At 48.6% G+C, this 16512-nt stretch overlaps 6 protein-coding genes across 6 annotated transcripts; 3 read left to right on the top strand and 3 right to left on the bottom strand.

Moving 5' to 3' along the window:
* Positions 1–171: 171 nt before the first annotated feature.
* Positions 172–1725, bottom strand: V8C40DRAFT_285576 (uncharacterized protein; the record flags this gene model as incomplete). Its single annotated transcript, XM_083222394.1, has 3 exons — positions 172–1057; positions 1120–1589; positions 1698–1725. 3 exons carry the CDS (start codon positions 1723–1725, stop codon positions 173–175), a joined length of 1383 nt encoding a protein of 460 aa, XP_083076515.1.
* A 495-nt stretch (positions 1726–2220) lies between these two features.
* Positions 2221–3363, top strand: V8C40DRAFT_263421 (Alpha/Beta hydrolase protein; the record flags this gene model as incomplete). Its single annotated transcript, XM_083219464.1, has 2 exons — positions 2221–3112; positions 3200–3363. The coding sequence occupies 2 exons, from the start codon at positions 2221–2223 to the stop codon at positions 3361–3363; spliced, it is 1056 nt and encodes a 351-aa protein (XP_083076514.1).
* A 214-nt stretch (positions 3364–3577) lies between these two features.
* On the bottom strand, positions 3578–4642 carry V8C40DRAFT_263420 (5'-methylthioadenosine/S-adenosylhomocysteine nucleosidase family protein; the record flags this gene model as incomplete). The annotated part of the gene is made up of 2 exons (XM_083219463.1): positions 3578–3636; positions 3709–4642. 2 exons carry the CDS (start codon positions 4640–4642, stop codon positions 3578–3580), a joined length of 993 nt encoding a protein of 330 aa, XP_083076513.1.
* A 471-nt stretch (positions 4643–5113) lies between these two features.
* Positions 5114–7054, top strand: V8C40DRAFT_273524 (heterokaryon incompatibility domain-containing protein; the record flags this gene model as incomplete). Its single annotated transcript, XM_083220493.1, has 3 exons — positions 5114–5689; positions 5723–6245; positions 6678–7054. 3 exons carry the CDS (start codon positions 5114–5116, stop codon positions 7052–7054), a joined length of 1476 nt encoding a protein of 491 aa, XP_083076512.1.
* A 1106-nt stretch (positions 7055–8160) lies between these two features.
* Positions 8161–10033, top strand: V8C40DRAFT_273523 (Carboxylesterase; the record flags this gene model as incomplete). The annotated part of the gene is made up of 4 exons (XM_083220492.1): positions 8161–8477; positions 8537–9021; positions 9139–9297; positions 9369–10033. The coding sequence occupies 4 exons, from the start codon at positions 8161–8163 to the stop codon at positions 10031–10033; spliced, it is 1626 nt and encodes a 541-aa protein (XP_083076511.1).
* A 309-nt stretch (positions 10034–10342) lies between these two features.
* Positions 10343–13915, bottom strand: V8C40DRAFT_273522 (WD-repeat containing protein SWD2; the record flags this gene model as incomplete). The annotated part of the gene is made up of 6 exons (XM_083220491.1): positions 10343–11139; positions 11195–11429; positions 11491–11745; positions 12525–12907; positions 12996–13431; positions 13730–13915. 6 exons carry the CDS (start codon positions 13913–13915, stop codon positions 10343–10345), a joined length of 2292 nt encoding a protein of 763 aa, XP_083076510.1.
* Positions 13916–16512: the final 2597 nt, after the last annotated feature.

Below are 16512 nucleotides of genomic sequence, written 5' to 3'. Positions count from 1 at the left end.
ACATGCTGAGAAATACTTTCCGACACTTGAAACTCGAAAATAGGGAGATCATAGGCCTTCGCATTCAATGTTGTATAATTTGGTCACGCTCATTCCTTCATGGTAGAGCGTTTAGAAGAGCTGCAGACTCTCTCCCGTTCTTTTTTAGCATCCCAAATGCTCCAGAGTCTTTCTAGTCCGCTTGGGCACTTGGGAAAGAGTATCTTTGCAGCATTGATCCAACCTCATTGATAAACGGCATCTCGAACTGCTCGGCAACTTTACTAAGCAGGTTTGGACGGCTCTGCAGCGCACAATACACGATACCCAAAGGCGCCAAAATAACCAAAACATCGCTGAGCTTTTCAGTCCTCATGCAGTGGTAAAGATAAGGGAAGATATTGGCAGCTTCCAGCGCGGGCTGCAGCGTGAACACAACCGGATCAGGCTGGAGGAGGGGGGATTGGGGATTCGCTCTAGTCATGTTCATGATGTAGTCCATTTCGACGATTGAAAGAGGCCCTGTCCAGCGTCTGCCGTCTTGTATCGCGTCGCGAAGTTGCGACAGATAGAGAAGCGCGGCGTTGTATGTGAAGATCTCGGTTGCTTGCTTGAGGTTGTAGAAAGCCAGCGTTTCTACAACGCCATTCTTCAAGCCCGTCGTGTTGACTGAACTCCCGGTAGCTAGATGAGGATTCGCTTTATCCCACTTGCGGCGCCAGATGCGCAATTGATTGGAAAGTCGGGCGATTTGGCACATTGGTGAAGGTTGAGAGTCGGACACTATGTTTGGCGGAGAGGAGAAGCAATCTTCTGCTTGGCCTGGTATATCGCACAGGATATCCAAGAGCTCATCCGATGAGTCTTTCCCAGAGATTTCAAATGGTATCGTCTTCCATTCAAGCTCTTCGAGAAAACATCGTCTCCGCAATGCAAAGGACTTGCAGACTAGAATCCCTCGGCTTCGTCGAAAAGCGGTCAGCAGCGGCTCCTGCTGAAAGTGCTTTGGACCACAGCGCTTCAAAATCTGTATGACACCATCGTGATGCTTCATATAAGGGTTATCATCGAGTGCAGTCTGGCGAAGGCGGGTCAGCAATGTAGTCCATATTGAAAGAGGTAGCGATTCTGCCTATTTACCGCGATCAGGCCCAATATGAGGACGGCGCTCGTCGTCCTTCCTATCTCTTGTTTGTCGTCACTCTCAAGGATCGTCTTCACTGCGTGAAGGCTCTTCCCGTACAGTATTCTCCCGTCCGTCTCCAACTTCTTCTCCTGCTTCTTCACACCAAAATACGCGTAAGCAAGCGCCAAGCTGCAGGTGTAGTCCAGCGGCCCTAGCGCATCTTGTTTGGTCAATGAGATCATCGGCCTCCAGCAATGAGCCCAGCTGCAGTTCTCAAAGAGATAGGTGAAACATATGTGGTCCTTGAAGGCCACAAGGCTCAGCTGGGTTGACGGATTCGGGGTAGAGTGCGAGATTCTGGCCAGTCGATGTCTTCCCGGCCCCTCCACCACGATGCTCATATTCTGCATCCGCAGGGGGAGGTCGTAACCCTTGCATCTGTACCCGGCCTTGATGCATCTCTGGCACGCCGGAGTCCCTTTGTCTATAGTAAACGAAATCTCGAGTCAATAAGTGTCCGGTCAACGAAGACTATTTCGTAAGATGTTGAGGGACTTGCCACACTTGACCCGTCTCTTCCGACATGTCAGACAGTAGCCACTGGTCGGTGGAGCTCCCATGATACTCCGAGGTGAAACTAAATGAGAGCAATGCAACTCGAGGGAACTTTCCCAAACGATGGTCTGTATATTAATAATAAGAACAACTGACGTGTGGAGAGGCGGCTGGAGGCTTTTAATCTACTCCTTACTAGGTAAGCACCTTGATATGGATGTCGGTACAAATATGTAGTTGTAATTCCGATCCATCATCTTCAATGTTATTTAAGCTCAGAGCAACTAACTGTAAGGGGGCTTATTAGCTGAGGCATTACCAATCAGTAAGAAGAGCGCTACTTTAGTTCTCCTGCACCTTGACGAAACTTTCCTAAACGGGATGACTATCCTGACTAGGTCATCCATGTATACTTTACGTGCATATATATAAGAGAATATATATATCAAAGTTCCCGACTGTCTGGTGCTATCAATGCCAACTCTCAAGGTATTTACTTTACTCATTAGCTCAGATAAAACCAGAGAGTGTTTTAATCCAACTCCCACCACCGCCACACCATGAGATCCAGAATGTTTCGCAGACCATTCGTCTCCCTAGCCTTTGCCACAGTTGCAGCAGCTCTTACGAGCTGGGACGACTGGAGTCACGGCCGTGTGGCCCTCCAGGACGTGAGCATCCATTTCCGCTATGCTGGATCAGGTCCCCCATTACTGCTGGTCCACGGAAATCCTCAGTTCAGCCTCACCTGGCGCGAGGTTGGGCCGTTGCTCGCTGAGAACTTCACCGTCATTGCCCCTGATAATCGCGGCGCCGGAGACTCTTCGATCCCCCCGGATGGCAACTACAGCTCTTCGGTATCAGCAGACGACCTCAAGGGCGTGCTGGATTCTCTCAACATCACCTCCGCCTACGTCTTCTCCCACGACAAGGGCGTCGGCGCGGCCACCGCCCTGGCCATCAAGTATCCATCGCTCGTGAAGCGTCTCGGCGTCAGCGAGTATGCATATCCAGGCTACGGATACGAGACCGCGGCCAATCCCGCGCCCTACTGGGACTTGTACGGAAACTCTCAGCTGGCATTTTTCCAGGTTCCGGACCTTGCTGAGTTTCTGATATCGGGCAAAGAAAAGCTGTTTCTGGAGTGGTACTTTTACCACGGGAGCTATTCTGGCGCGTCGTCCATTCCTGAGGATATTGTGAACCAATACACGTCGTCAATAGCCAAACCTGGTTTCTTGCGCGCTATGCTGGGACCCTTCACTTCCCAGACAGTGGCTGCGGACAATGCCTTCTTCAAAAGTTCCTTTGGGAAGAAGAAGCTCAGCATGCCTCTGCTAGCCTTGGGAGGGGAAGCTTCTTTTGGAATTCCCTCGGTTCTTCAGCAGATCTTTAGCCCAGCATCTGACAATCTGGAGGTTGATGTTGTACCCAAGGCAGGACACTGGATTGGTGCGTATTGCATGGACCTTAAACCCCCTTTTCCCCCTAGACTCCCCCGGGCTCCTGTTTGTATTCGTGAAACTAATCGTTATTTAGCCGACGAGAATCCCAAATGGCTAGCGACAAGAATCAACAAGTATTTCTCAGAAGGCTCTAGCCCGTTGCCTGCCACGGACTTGTCATGGTTCGAAAATAAGGTGACGCTCTCGGTAGGATATTTTGGAACTTATCATAATCTTGCACTTGGCTCTCAAGAGTGATTTCTTGTTTCCAAGGAGAGGAAATTAAGGGATAGATTCTGTAATATATGTATCTAGATACCTCCTGAGCACATCAAAATATTGCTTATACCTAATATTAGTGTCTGTTGATTGCAACATGCCCATGCAAAACGTGGTAATGGAAGTTGTTTCATCAAGAGAGTTTAATCGATTATAGAGACGAGATAGTCATATAATGGCTACATACATCTGCTCAGCCAATATTCACGTTGCCTCCAACTGAGAAAGTTCCCGCTCCCGTGTGCTGAATACCTGTTCCAGAAAAATGAGAAGTTTTATTTAGTACCGGTTCATTTTCTCTTGTCAAAAGTGGAAAAGACGAACCTGTCGTCGCTGACACATTCTCATTGGGCTGGAGATATGAAAGCAGCTCCTTTGTGCAAGCAGCCGCCGTCGCAGCCGCGTACTTTTGCCACTTATCATTCTTGTGGGAATCCGCATAATCTGAGATGCCACGGATGACAAGACAGGAATACTCCGTCATCAGTCCTGCTGCCTCCATCTCGAAGCAGAGCACATCCTCCAAATAGCTTGCAGCATTGGTACTGCTACTCCGCATGACCGTGTCTCCAGAGGCAATCAGTCCGTAGTGTATCTCAGGTCCAGGAAACTGGCGAACATTTCTGCCAACAACTCTCTCACGATCGCATCGGTCACAATTGGGTTGGTTAAACTCATGAGAATATCCTTTTATGAACAAGAGGTCGGTCTTAGTGGATGGTTGTTGATAGGCGGAAAGACGGGGCCCTTTCTGCAGCATCTGAGAGATGTATTCTTCGATTTTGTTGTCGCTTACAAGATGGTCAGAGCGCATTGTCTCTACTGCACTCCGTAACAATGGTGGAGGGGGCTGCAGGAACCCCTTGAGAATGAAGCCATAATCTGTCTTCTTTCCCAGATCATACTGCACCACGCCACCATACTCTCCACTGGGCATGCTCACAACCACATCGCCTAGACGAATGTCATGCTCCTTACTCGGGACTCCTCCGCCTATTCCCACGAGAAATCTTAACTTTATAGCAGGAAATGTTCGCGCCAAATTGGTTGCAACAGTTGCCGCAGATCCTTTCCCTTGATTCCCAGGGAGACATGCAAGCACAATGTTGTTTCCGTATAATTCGCCCAAAACGTAGGTGTTCGAGTCTCCTTCTTTTCTCTGTAAGCGAGGGTGTTCCCGGTCCAGCATGTAACGAAAGGCGCTCATTTCGAAGCTCATGGCGCATATCACCGCAATAGTGTAGCTGTCGTAAGACATTTTGTCTCTCGTTTCTTGTGCCATATTCGTGTCTAGCTACTATGATGCCATTGAGAATGATAGAGCGTCCTGTGATCAAGAAGTTTTCGAGGGGTGTTCAGGACCAGACTAATTCATGAGGTAACATCCATTATCGTGCAGAACTCCAGCCTGATTCTTTGGAAATCAATGACATGCGGGGTCCAACTGATCTCATATTGGATGGGTATGAATTAGGCTCAAACTGTCCATCGCCGCCAACATTTCTGTTGCCTAATTACATGCAATCCTTCATCCACCGTTCCTCCAATGAAAGTCAAATCTGTGCATGGCTATGGGGGGAAAACAAGGCGAAGATGGACTTTAATACCCAACCAAGACGCGTCTGTCTTTTCCTTTGCATATACGCCTTCCCCTCCAAACCATTTTTCACCATTTTTCTTTCCTCGTCATATTCATTCCACAACTTGGCTAATCTGATGTTTCTATGCCATGAAACCAATTCGAAGACGAAAACAACGTCGGGGAGGGCGTGGTTTAGACAAAAGTGAACAGTTTAACCCACCTGTCATCCAATCAATTAAATATTGGATATCAAACTGCGACAGTCGCCATAGTGGTACCTGTATCATATCATCTTCGTCATCTAGCATACAGCAGAAAATTTCTTGGCTCATTGATGTCAGGGATCGCTGTATAGTACGAGGGGCTGCTTCGAACGAATATTTGGCGCTCAGCTATACTTGGCAGAACAAGACAAGTCAGACCAACAAGGATGCTGAGTTACAGCTGCTCAGCAATAACATCGAGTTATTGACGAAAGTCAATGCACTGGAACAGTATAAATCGAATCTACCCAAAGTTATAATCAATGCTATGGAGTTAACTAGCGCAATTGGGAAAAGGTATCTATGGGTGGATAGACTCTGCATCGTTCAAGATGATCCAGGGAAAGCATCCGAGTTTTCATCAATGGATCATGTCTATTCTGCCGCCTGCATGACTATCATTGCCGCAGCCGAGTATGGGATGTTTCATACTCCCGAGGCGACTATTCACAGTCCAGAAGTAAGGCATGTATCGAATATTATGTGCTCAGAGTCGGACTCGAAAAATCCCACTAAGGCGGCCGAGGTCGCCAGAGCACATCGTATTAGATCTTACTACGAGACAGTATGTGCGTCTGAGTGGGCAGAAAGAGCTTGGACGTACCAAGAATACGTTCTCAGCAAACGGGTAGTCTTCTTTCTGGGTACTCAAATATTCTGGCAATGCGAGTGCGCAGTGTGGGATTCAAGTCAACTCCGACCGCAACAAAATGACAAACCTTCACCAGGGATTCTATCAGAAGTAGCGCCCATGAGGCAGCTCTCAATACCGACATGGCCTGACTTCAGTATTTATGCTGACCTGGTTTGCCCCTATAACGGACGGCAGTTGACTTATAAAGAAGACGGTCTCTCTGCGTTTCTAGGAGTCTTGAACTATCTGGCTCCTGCATTTCCAAAAGGCTTTTTATTCGGGTTACCCAGACTCTATCTAGACCATGCACTACTCTGGCAGCCATTGAAAGGCACCTATCTGCATACATGGGACCGAGAAAACAAGGCCGACCGGGAAAACGGTCCCTCAACCCGACGGCCCACGCTGCCTTCCTGGGCCTGGTGTGGATGGCAATGTTATATTGACCCTGAGAGCTTTCAATCAGTTCTGAATGTCGACCAACATGGCCACAAGAAGCTAGGCATTACGAACTCCTGGAAACTGCGAAACACCGTCACCTGGGAACATGTGGACTCACCAAAAGAATCTTTGTCCATATCGAATCACATCTCAGCTTCGGTGACTCGTGCGTCTTTTCTTCCTGCAGCGACCTTGGAGATTCAACACTCGCCACTTCCCATAAAAGAAGCAGCATTCTACTTGGCGTTCGCGAACCCGGTCCTAGTTCAAAGCCCCCTAACCAATTTGTCCAAGGTGGTTGCTCTTCGAGATACAGAGGGAAGATTTGGAGGCGTGATTCGTATTACGGGAGACGCGACGTGTGGGCCAGCAGAGCCCATTGAGCTCATTGCCATCTCGCAGGGAAGTGCAAAGGGCAAATGTTTACGGAACTGTTACGAGGAGAAGGTCCTACGAAGGAGCAGATACGCAGATCCAAGGCCGTTTCACGCTGTCTATGATCGCGCTGGACGATGGGTTGGTCATAAGATGCTGGGCACTGGCTATCATTATCAAGTTATTGCTACAGGACAGTATGAGGAGAACCTAGAGCTACCGGACTATGAAGATGATCAGGAGTATCAGTTCTACAATGTTCTCTGGGTTCAACGCGGGGATAATGATGTGGCATATAGGGCTGGCTGCGGACGTGTGTTGGCGGAAGCTTGGGAGAAAAGTAATCCGGAAAACATAAGGGTTACTTTAGGCTAGAAGATACTTTTCTTTTGTGTCTTTTTTTAAAACTTCGGGTGCAGATCGAAAACAAGTTCCCATTTACCGACCAGTTGGGTATGGAAATCCAACAGTAATTTAGCATTGACTGAGCCTTGAACCGATATCAATTATATTAGTGGGTAGATGACATATGTCACAACCACTTGAACATTGATAATCGGCAAAAGAAGTGGTTCGATGTGATCTTACTGTAGAACCGGGCTATTGGAAGCCAAAGTTCAACTGATAGCTAATTACAGACATTTTGGGCGACTATCGACAAGTTTCGGCACACGAACTCAGTTAAATCACCCTGCCTTGAATTATAAGACGCATGCACAACTAGCCAGCTCCCAGATGAACTAGATCAGCGCTACAACCCCTGCAGTATGACCCCTGTTAAACAAGAACCGCAAGAAAATAGGAACGGGAATCTTCGAATGGCATTTCCTAAAGCAAATACCGTACCAGCTGCTGTAATTGCCGTTGTCCACTGATCAAATGACATGTCAAAATGAGCGCATTGAGAGACAACCAGCAGACCTAATCCCCGTACAGCCTTTCGATTCGACAACGCCTTGGAAATTAATCGTGATGCATGACTCTATTTGCAAACTCCATCATCCTCTAGTTCGTCTAAGCTCGAGCCACCCCCAGTTACTCAAACAAGCAACTGATTTGGTCGTCAAAGAGCTTAGCGTCTCCATCTCGCCTTTGCCCCTTCAAAACACAGCCCTATATCGCAATAGGTAGCCCTTTTAGGAAACGCTAGGACCTCACATCGTGAAATGTTTCCAGATCGGTCAATGTCAGCTTCAGTGGCTGATGCTGATCATGCACCCTTCAATTACGTTTCACTGAGGTTTTGAGGGTTAGTTACGTAGTCTGGTTGTTGTAAACATGGTTGAAAGAAGGAGTTTTCATGCAAACTAATGAGGTTGCGTGGCAGCCCGAAGATGGGCTGGTGTAATTCAGGGGTCAAGGAGCAATTACTCAACTCCTATATAGAGCGCGCAACATCTCAACAATAGATGAACAAGAGAGCTGCTTGTCCCATCATTCTAATTCATTCAGACGACCGTGTCAGGTCATAAACCATCAAAATGCTTCATTCGACCTCGTTGGCAAGCCTACTGCTACTCGCAGATCTCATTTCTGCAGCTTCTCACCCCCAAGAACCCCCCACCGTTCATCTCTCCTCAGGCACAATCCAAGGAAACATATGCAAACGCACTCCAGTCAAGCAATTTCAAGGCATTCCATACGCTCATCCACCCGTCGGCCATCGAAGGTTTATGCCCCCAGAGCTGTTCAACGGCCGATACCCAAACGGACACCTAGACGCGACAAAACCACCACCCGCATGTATCCAATGGGGATCCGCATTCGACGTGACAGACACTCCCTTATCCGAAGACTGGTAAGCTATCATAAATCCTGATAGAACATACCACGTAAATACTAATCTCATACCTCTAGTCTATATCTAGATGTCTACGTCCCCCAGCACGCAACATCCAAATCATCTCTCCCCGTCAAAGTCTTCGCCTATGGCGGCGGCAACGACGGAGGAGCCATCACATACCCCCTCTACGACTCCTGCAACCTAGCCACAGACGCCATCGTAGTCAAATTCAACTACCGACTAGGCCCTCTCGGCTTCCTAGCACTGCCAGATGCCGGCATCAGAGGCAACATGGCCATCCAAGACTATCTTGCTGCTCTCACCTGGGTGAAACACAACATCAAAGCCTTCGGAGGTGACTCATCTAAAGTGATGCTCTTCGGTCAGAGTGCTGGCGCAGATGATACCTTTGTAGTCTCAACACTGCCCGAGGCAAAGCATCTAATCTCTGCTGCGGTGATGGAATCTGGAGGAGGCCAAGATGTAGCTCCTTACAAGACAGCCACGTATACGGGCCAAAGTTTCGCAAAGACGCTCAACTGCCGTTCAGATGATGTAAGTTCACACCCTCCTCTCGATGTGAAGCTCTTCAAACTGACAATGCCACCCGTTTAGCTGTGCTGTTTACAATCCAAGTCTGTCAAAGAGCTTATCAAGGCTCACTCTCAAACGCCAGCCCTCCTCGATCCAAACACCAACGGCGGCCTCCTCGCCACCGTCTTAGGCATCGACCTTCCCAACATCACATCTCTCGACTCCTCCGTCCTCGACGGCGAAATCATCAAACATCAGCCTCTATCAGTCGGCTCCCAAGTACCCATCATCATCGGCCAAAGTAAGTCAACAGACAACCCCTTAAACAAGACAAAACACATAAAACACAAAAAGACTAACATCACCAAACAGACGAACTAGACAGCAGCCTCCTCACCCTCCCCGTCTACTTCTCCTCCTCATCCAACGTCCTCACCTCATCAAACTACACAGCCTTCCTCTCCCAATGGGGCCCCTCCTCCTCCTCCATCTCCAAAACATACCCCCTATCCCTCTTCAACACCACAGGCTCAACCTCCTTCGCCGTCGTCGCCGCAATCACTCACATCACCACCGTCTCCAGCTTCATCTGTCCGGGCTACAAAGCCCTCCGCGCCGCCAAAGCACCAGCCTACGCCTACCGCTTCAACCGCACCCTCTCTTGCCCCTGGCTCGACGAAGACGGCGAGCCTTTTCCCTCGGCAGATCTCGCACCTTTCTTTGGAAGCACGCATACGGCTGAATTACCCTTTGTCTTTGGAAACATGGATAACCAGCCTTTTGGCAATGGTATGTGCAGCGCATCGAAGCAGGATCGTAGTATAAGTGCTTCGATGATTGCGGCGTGGACGGCTTTGGCCGAACGAGGGAATCCTGAGACGAAGAGTGTGAAATGGCCTCGCTTTGATGCTCACACAAACCGAGGAGTGTACATTCAAGACAGCATTGCGCCAGCCGAGTTGGATTTTACAGAGTGTGAGTTTTGGGATCAAATTTGGGCGGCGATGGGTGGTGTCAACTTTGGCCCGGTAGCATGATTTCTTAGAAGGTGATTACAAGATGCAAGAGTAAATGAATAGTTTGACAGATAATCTTAATAATTATAGAGCAAGTATTTAAAACCTACTCAGTCCTTGGTGATTGAAGCGCATCTATATATATATGTACATGTTAAAAAGACAGTCGTAAAGCAGCTGATCCTGTCGAATGAGACGCTCTACATGACGTCGGGTATCTACATGGTCCCTTTCATATTCTCTCCTCTTATATCGAACTTCGATCCAAGAATCGAAACAAAAAGGCCGCCGATTCTACACACGTTTCTTTAAAGCAGCAACACTCGCATTCTATGCGTGAGGGTCTGGTAGCCAAAGAACCAAATCTTGGTCCGCAGTCGCGAAAAAGTTGAACCGCGGGTTGAAAGCGAGCACCGCCGCCTCTCTCTTATCAGGCAGCGTCCATGTTGGATCCAGCACCTTGTTCTCTGCCGGCTGCTTCAGTGTATCCCAAACCAGCACGTCCTGCTTAGCTCCACCACTGAGCACATATCGTCCATCCGGTGCGAAACAGCATTCGCCGCTGCTTTCGAATGCTCCAGGATCGGTCGGAGCCGGGGCGGCGCCGTTTGCGGCAAGGTTCTCGCCCGGAGCAAGCCGACGCGTCCCACCCGCAGGCCGTCGAAGATAGGCTTTCAGATTCCCCTGGAAAGCATCGAGAAGGAAGTGTCCTCGGCCCTTTGTTCCCACAAGGATAGTTTTGCCATCGTTGGAAAATTCGAGCTTGGTCCACCCCTTGACAAGACACTGAGAATCGACTCCGCGGCACTGCTCTACGATATCAATGGTGGTAAACGGCGCCTTGTCGTAGTTTCTAACGTCATACAATAGGACAGAGCCGCTGCTGGGACATGCAACAGCAAAGACTGTCCCGGAAGGATCATAGGCTGCAAGGTACGGAGATCGGAGGAAGAGCTGACCCTGCCAATGTTTCGTCTGTGTGTCCCAAAGGCGGACAGTGTTGTCTTGTGAACAGGATATGAAATTGTCGCTACCGGGATGTACAGCAAGCGCTGTGACTGCGGCATCGTGGCCTTCAAAGTATCGAATGAAGGAGTTGTCGTGAGTAGCGAGGTATCGGATGGCGTCTAGAGAGTGATTAGATGCGAACAGCGCCAGGATGATGGTAGGGATTGCTATTACGGTTCTGTTTGGTACTGGCGTATATTATGCTGGACCTCGTATGTGTAAATTTTGCCAGCTTGACACCATATTTCTTACTGAGCAGGCTCTTATCATGCCGTCCCTCTCGGACGTTGTAGATCTGGATTGTCTCGTCGCTGGCAGAGGTCATGAGCAGCTCGCCGTCGTCATCGTAGTCAATTGAGAGTACCCGAGGCTGAGGCCTTCCATCTTTGATATCATCACGACGTAGAAGCTAAAAAGAGAAGCCAATTCGCGTCAGCACTGACTGTATGGCGATACAGCGGCAGCAAAACAAACGGACCTTTGTCGGGCGAAAGCTGGACACGACGTCGCTGAGATTTGACACGGGCGCGCTGGCGGCCAGATTCCTCGAGATGCTGAGCGCTGGAGAGCCATTTGAGCTGGCGGGCAGGTCGAGGTCCATGGGCGTGGAAGCCATTTTTGTTGTGTCGCCGAATCAGCAGAGCTTTGAAGCTGAAGCCACGCTGCGATGATGCGGTGCGTCTTCCGACCGAGGCCACAGAGGCCGCTGTAGCGTCGCAGGTGCTCTTTTAGCGGTCGGAACGAAGAATTGCGGTGATGAAGTGCGATTTCGGGGTTTGGCCGTGACGAATTGAGTGGCGGGTGGAGGAGAAGATTGGATGCAGCTGTTGATGGTGAGCTTAGGTTGAAGGTGCGAAATTGCGGTGGTGCTTTTCCTTTGTTAGAGCAACGACGTCACGCTTCTGGGGTATTTTTTTTTTCGCGTGGCCGATTTCGACGCCAAAGCACGTGCCGCTCAACAGTGAGGGAGAAGCACATACGAGTACAGATACAGAATGCTGACAGTTGAGTTCATGTAAGTTTTACTTATCATTAAACATTATTTTAAAGTAATTATTACATAACTGATATGAATGAATGTGTTTATCATAGTTTAGTTGGTCATTGGCACAGTAAATACATGTACATGGCTGCATCATGCTTCAACACCAATGAGGAGCATCCCCGTATAAGTCCTTCACACTCACACAGATACGATGGCCTTTTCAGAAGAAAAACTGCACAAATTACTCAGCATGAATATTTTCTTAGTAACATCAGTCTACAGATAAAGATAGTCATAGTAACAAAGACGTAAAACGTATGAACCTGTAGATGAAATTGTTTCCGCTATATCTACTACAGCGCCACCGTAGTCGCTGCACTGGTGGTAGCCGCTACCTATATATACATATATCTATTCTAATAAAAAACAAAGTGAACCTTTTAAAAACTCAAAACCTCATTCTTTGCCCTCTTCTATATCCCTCGACGAAGATGCCGCCTCCACATCCTGCGCGCTCACCTGCGTAAACGCCCTCTCCACCATGATCCCTCCCACCTTCACTCCATCCATCTCAACCGCATCGCTCGGCGGCCCTTGCGCAGAAACTTCCGTAACGGTGCGGTTCGTCTCGCCCGTAAAGGCATCGCTGTGATTCAGCTTGGCCCAGTCGTGATGCTGCACCTCGCCCTTGCCCTTGGAACCAGAACCCCCGTGCCGATCGGAGCTGACGCCCGTTGCGGCGCTCCGGGACTGCGTCACTGTCCACTGCGTCACGTTCCGGACACCGGCTCGGAGAAATTCGCTGATGATGACGAGATGCCGGTATATTGGGGGGAAGTTTGCGCATAGAATGGCACAGCAGGGCTCCCAGGCCGATAGGATTCCCAGAGACGCCTCGTTCCCTATTGTAACATCGTTGATTAGACTTTGCCATCATTTTTCACTTACACAGCTGGTTGGCAATGAATAGGGATGGGGGTCAAGACTTACATGTAAAATCAGCAGATGCAACCCCAAATACAAACGATAGCCTCGCCGCGCTAATCGCACATACTGCCAGTCCAACTCCAAACATGAGGCACAGAATGATCCTCTTTTCCTTGGCCGCCTGAAGCCCCAGTATCACCGGGATAGGCATCAAGAACACCCACAGGTCGATTATCATGTTTGTCACATTGGTGAAATACGTAAAGGCCTCCTTGTTGATGCATTTCCCCTTTGCCTCACCCCACCATGCCTTGATGGGCCGGCATCCAAAGCCCAGCGTCACCTCCATGACGATGACCCAGACGATCACGAAGCAGGCAGTGCCGAGGACGATGTGTCTGAATTTGCGTGTGACGAAGATACGGTAATATAACGCCAAGATAGAGAGCTTTGTGAAGGCGATGGCGATGTCATAAAAGTGGCTAAAGATGTAGTCTCCCTGTTAGATGGGAGGGATGATTGTCAGTAGCAATTTTCTTTTTATATCAGCACAAAATAGCCAAAACGTCTTACCTTGAGAAACTGTTGTACTTGATGCTTTGATAGAGCCTCTATATGCCGTCCAAGTCCATTCGGCGGTCCTACATAGCAAAGTCAGTCCTCATCTTGCTCTAACAGGCAATAGCATCACTTTCAACATACCATATACAATCCCAAGCACGCACACAGTCATCGCCACCAGCTTCAAAGCCTTTGTTAGTTCTTTCCACACTTCAAACAACATCTTGAAGTCATACCGTCGCAAAAAGCATGAGGTAGTCATCAAATGAAAACCAAAATCCCGACTGTGCAGATGCTGACGCCCATAGCCGCCACCCAGTGCTGAGTGCCTCGAGCGCAATGGGAATCGCATACATGGTCGTGACCAAGCCCGTCTTGGACTCGGCCAAGTATTCTGGACTCAGCGTCGAATTCGTCGCCATCTTGAGCGTTTATTTTTCTCTTCTTCTCTCTTGTTCCTGCGTTGTTCGACGCTGTGTCGTCGTTCAAGAGTTGACAGCTCGGGAGCATAAGCAGCCACTGCCCCACGCAGTGACATATATACTGTTATATATATAAATGTTCAGAGCAGCATTCTTCAAAGGCCTTGCTATCTGAAGGAAATCCTCGCCATACGGGTTGCGTGGGGGATATCTAATCGGTTGGTCGACAGCTCGTAACAGTAGCAGCAACAACCAGCCGGCTGGCTGCGTCACTGACACAATGTCATGCTCACAAAGACTCAAGCGCACATGATAATATTGATGGAAAAGCTCTGTGAAAAGGAGCGAGAGATGCGCCAGCGAAAAGAGACAGAAAAGATGTGGATGGAAAGGAAGAAAAAGAAAAGAAAACAAAGGTGATGCGCAAGGCTGCAGTAGGCCACTCTTTACATCAACGGGCATGTAGTTGAGCATCATTGTATGGCTGACTTGATATGCAGCACACATGCGATATCACCCTCCCAGATCGAAATCCACCACTCTCTGCTCTGTATAAACCCGTACAGATACATACATGATGCTCGTCGCCACTCAACGGTACCACCAACCCAAGGGGACCCTCTTTGCTCCTCATAGACCGATCCGGCCACTTAGATGCCGCCAGACAGGAATGGAGGATGCCCAACGACTACCAGTTTGGCAAAGCTCTGCTGCAGCATAAGCCAGAGCAAGACGATGGAAGAATTCGAGAAGTGACAAAAGAAGAGGCGCGTCAAATCAGCGATTTGCTGCTAAACCCGTATGATAGGTGGGGGATACATGTAATTGATCCAACACCACTAAGCGTCACTCAAGTTGCATACAGTAAGTGTGCCTATAGTCACAAGATCCGCTCCTCACAATATGATTCCCTACTCAATCTGTAACGTCAATGCGCCTCATTTTAATTGCAGAGACCACGGCGATAATGGATTGGAATTTAAGCCACATATGCTAAAGCAAACAGTAATGTTCAGAGTTATAACTGGACTCGGGAGGTTCGTGCTACGTAAATGGATGTGAGGATACAAGGATGCAGGCGATTATGCGGCATGGAGCATTGCAGAGCAAGTCTCGATATCTTGGGCCCTTCTCCGTATTTGTTCCATCATCTCCTTGTCTAGGTCTTCTTCTAATTGGCTGGTATCAGAGTATACCTCGAAAAAAGAAGCAAAAGAGAAGATACAGAGAAGAATCAAGCATGTCTCTTCCTCAGTCCTACACACCCACTCATTCATGCATACATATACTGGCGTGATGCATTATCGTCTTTCGCCACGCCATAACATTTCCTTCAGCACGCAGTCGGCAATCTCGTGAACCCAACAACCAGCTGCAATCACCACAAATATGCAGCCAACTATAACCAGACAAGCGCGTATCCTACCTAGCAGATCGATAAGAAGACAGAAAGCCACTCTCTTTGTACAGTAAGAAGCATGTGTATCATCTATTACTACAGAATGCCCCAAAGGTGTGGGACAAAGCAGAGATCCTGGGCGTCCATGCATGTAAGACGACTCCCAAGCTAGGCTAGCTACATGTACAGAGTAGAGTCGACAATACGACGTCAAGTTCATTAAAGTGTTATCGAGTAGGGCGAGTACCAGTACAAGCCCTTACAAGGTCGGATTCCGCCTCGCCTCGCACAAAGCACATGTAGGATCCCATATAAATCGCCACGCTATTTGCACGTTTGTGTGCATGCGTCCATGGTAGGTTGTTCAGCTGCGGAATGCCTACATGTACAAATAGATCCCGCTATTGGTCTTCTGAGACGATATCCCGTGAATCCGATTTGTGACCGAGGGGAAATGAACAAGTCTCAGCCATCCATTTTCTGAGTGTCTCAGTCGCCCTTTCAAGCGCTCACCAGCTGACTGGATTCTCTCCATCGCCTTGAATCAGTCATGCTTCTCTTAGCAAGAGACCCAATCATCTGCACTCTTAAATCTAGCAGGTAAAATCACCAACTTGAATCCCTGTCTTGTGTCCGCCATCCATTTAAATGTGTTAAGGCCTCGGCCCCCTGCAGAGTCCAGAGATTAGAGATCCAGAATCTTGTCCACTCCACCATCGGAACAGAGACACAGGGATTAGCATCGACATTTCCAATCCCACGGTAACAACACGAAAACTAGCACATCACATGTAGCCGCAAGCATCCGCATTTTCAGCTTCCTTCTCGACCTATGCCGTGCCGAAATGAAACACATGCATAAAACACATGGATGCGTCCAACATTCAACACAACATCCAACAGCAAGCCTCAGGCATCCCCTATTCTATGCGTCCAATTTAATCTTCGGCTGCTTTCGCGCAACTCGTTTTCATATTGTTAAACAGCTTGATACTGCGATACTTGGTGCTACAGTGCATGTAGTGAGTGTATCAGCATTTATGGGCGCATCGTTTAGAGTTTACAACGTGCCGTGCCGTTAGATAATACAAATTTAACAAAACTCAATGCTCACTCAGTACATGTGTTTGAGCACATCTGCCAGCTGGCGAACCACTCAATGAAAACCGTTTGAGTCTTGACATTGCTTCTCCTCATC

The sequence above is a fragment of the Trichoderma camerunense genome (assembly GCF_050948025.1).
Source record: "Trichoderma camerunense strain CBS 138272 chromosome Unknown V8C40scaffold_4, whole genome shotgun sequence".
NCBI lineage: Eukaryota > Fungi > Ascomycota > Sordariomycetes > Hypocreales > Hypocreaceae > Trichoderma > Trichoderma camerunense.
The sequence above is the reverse complement of the archived record's forward strand: the minus strand, read 5'-3'. Positions and strand labels throughout refer to the sequence as shown.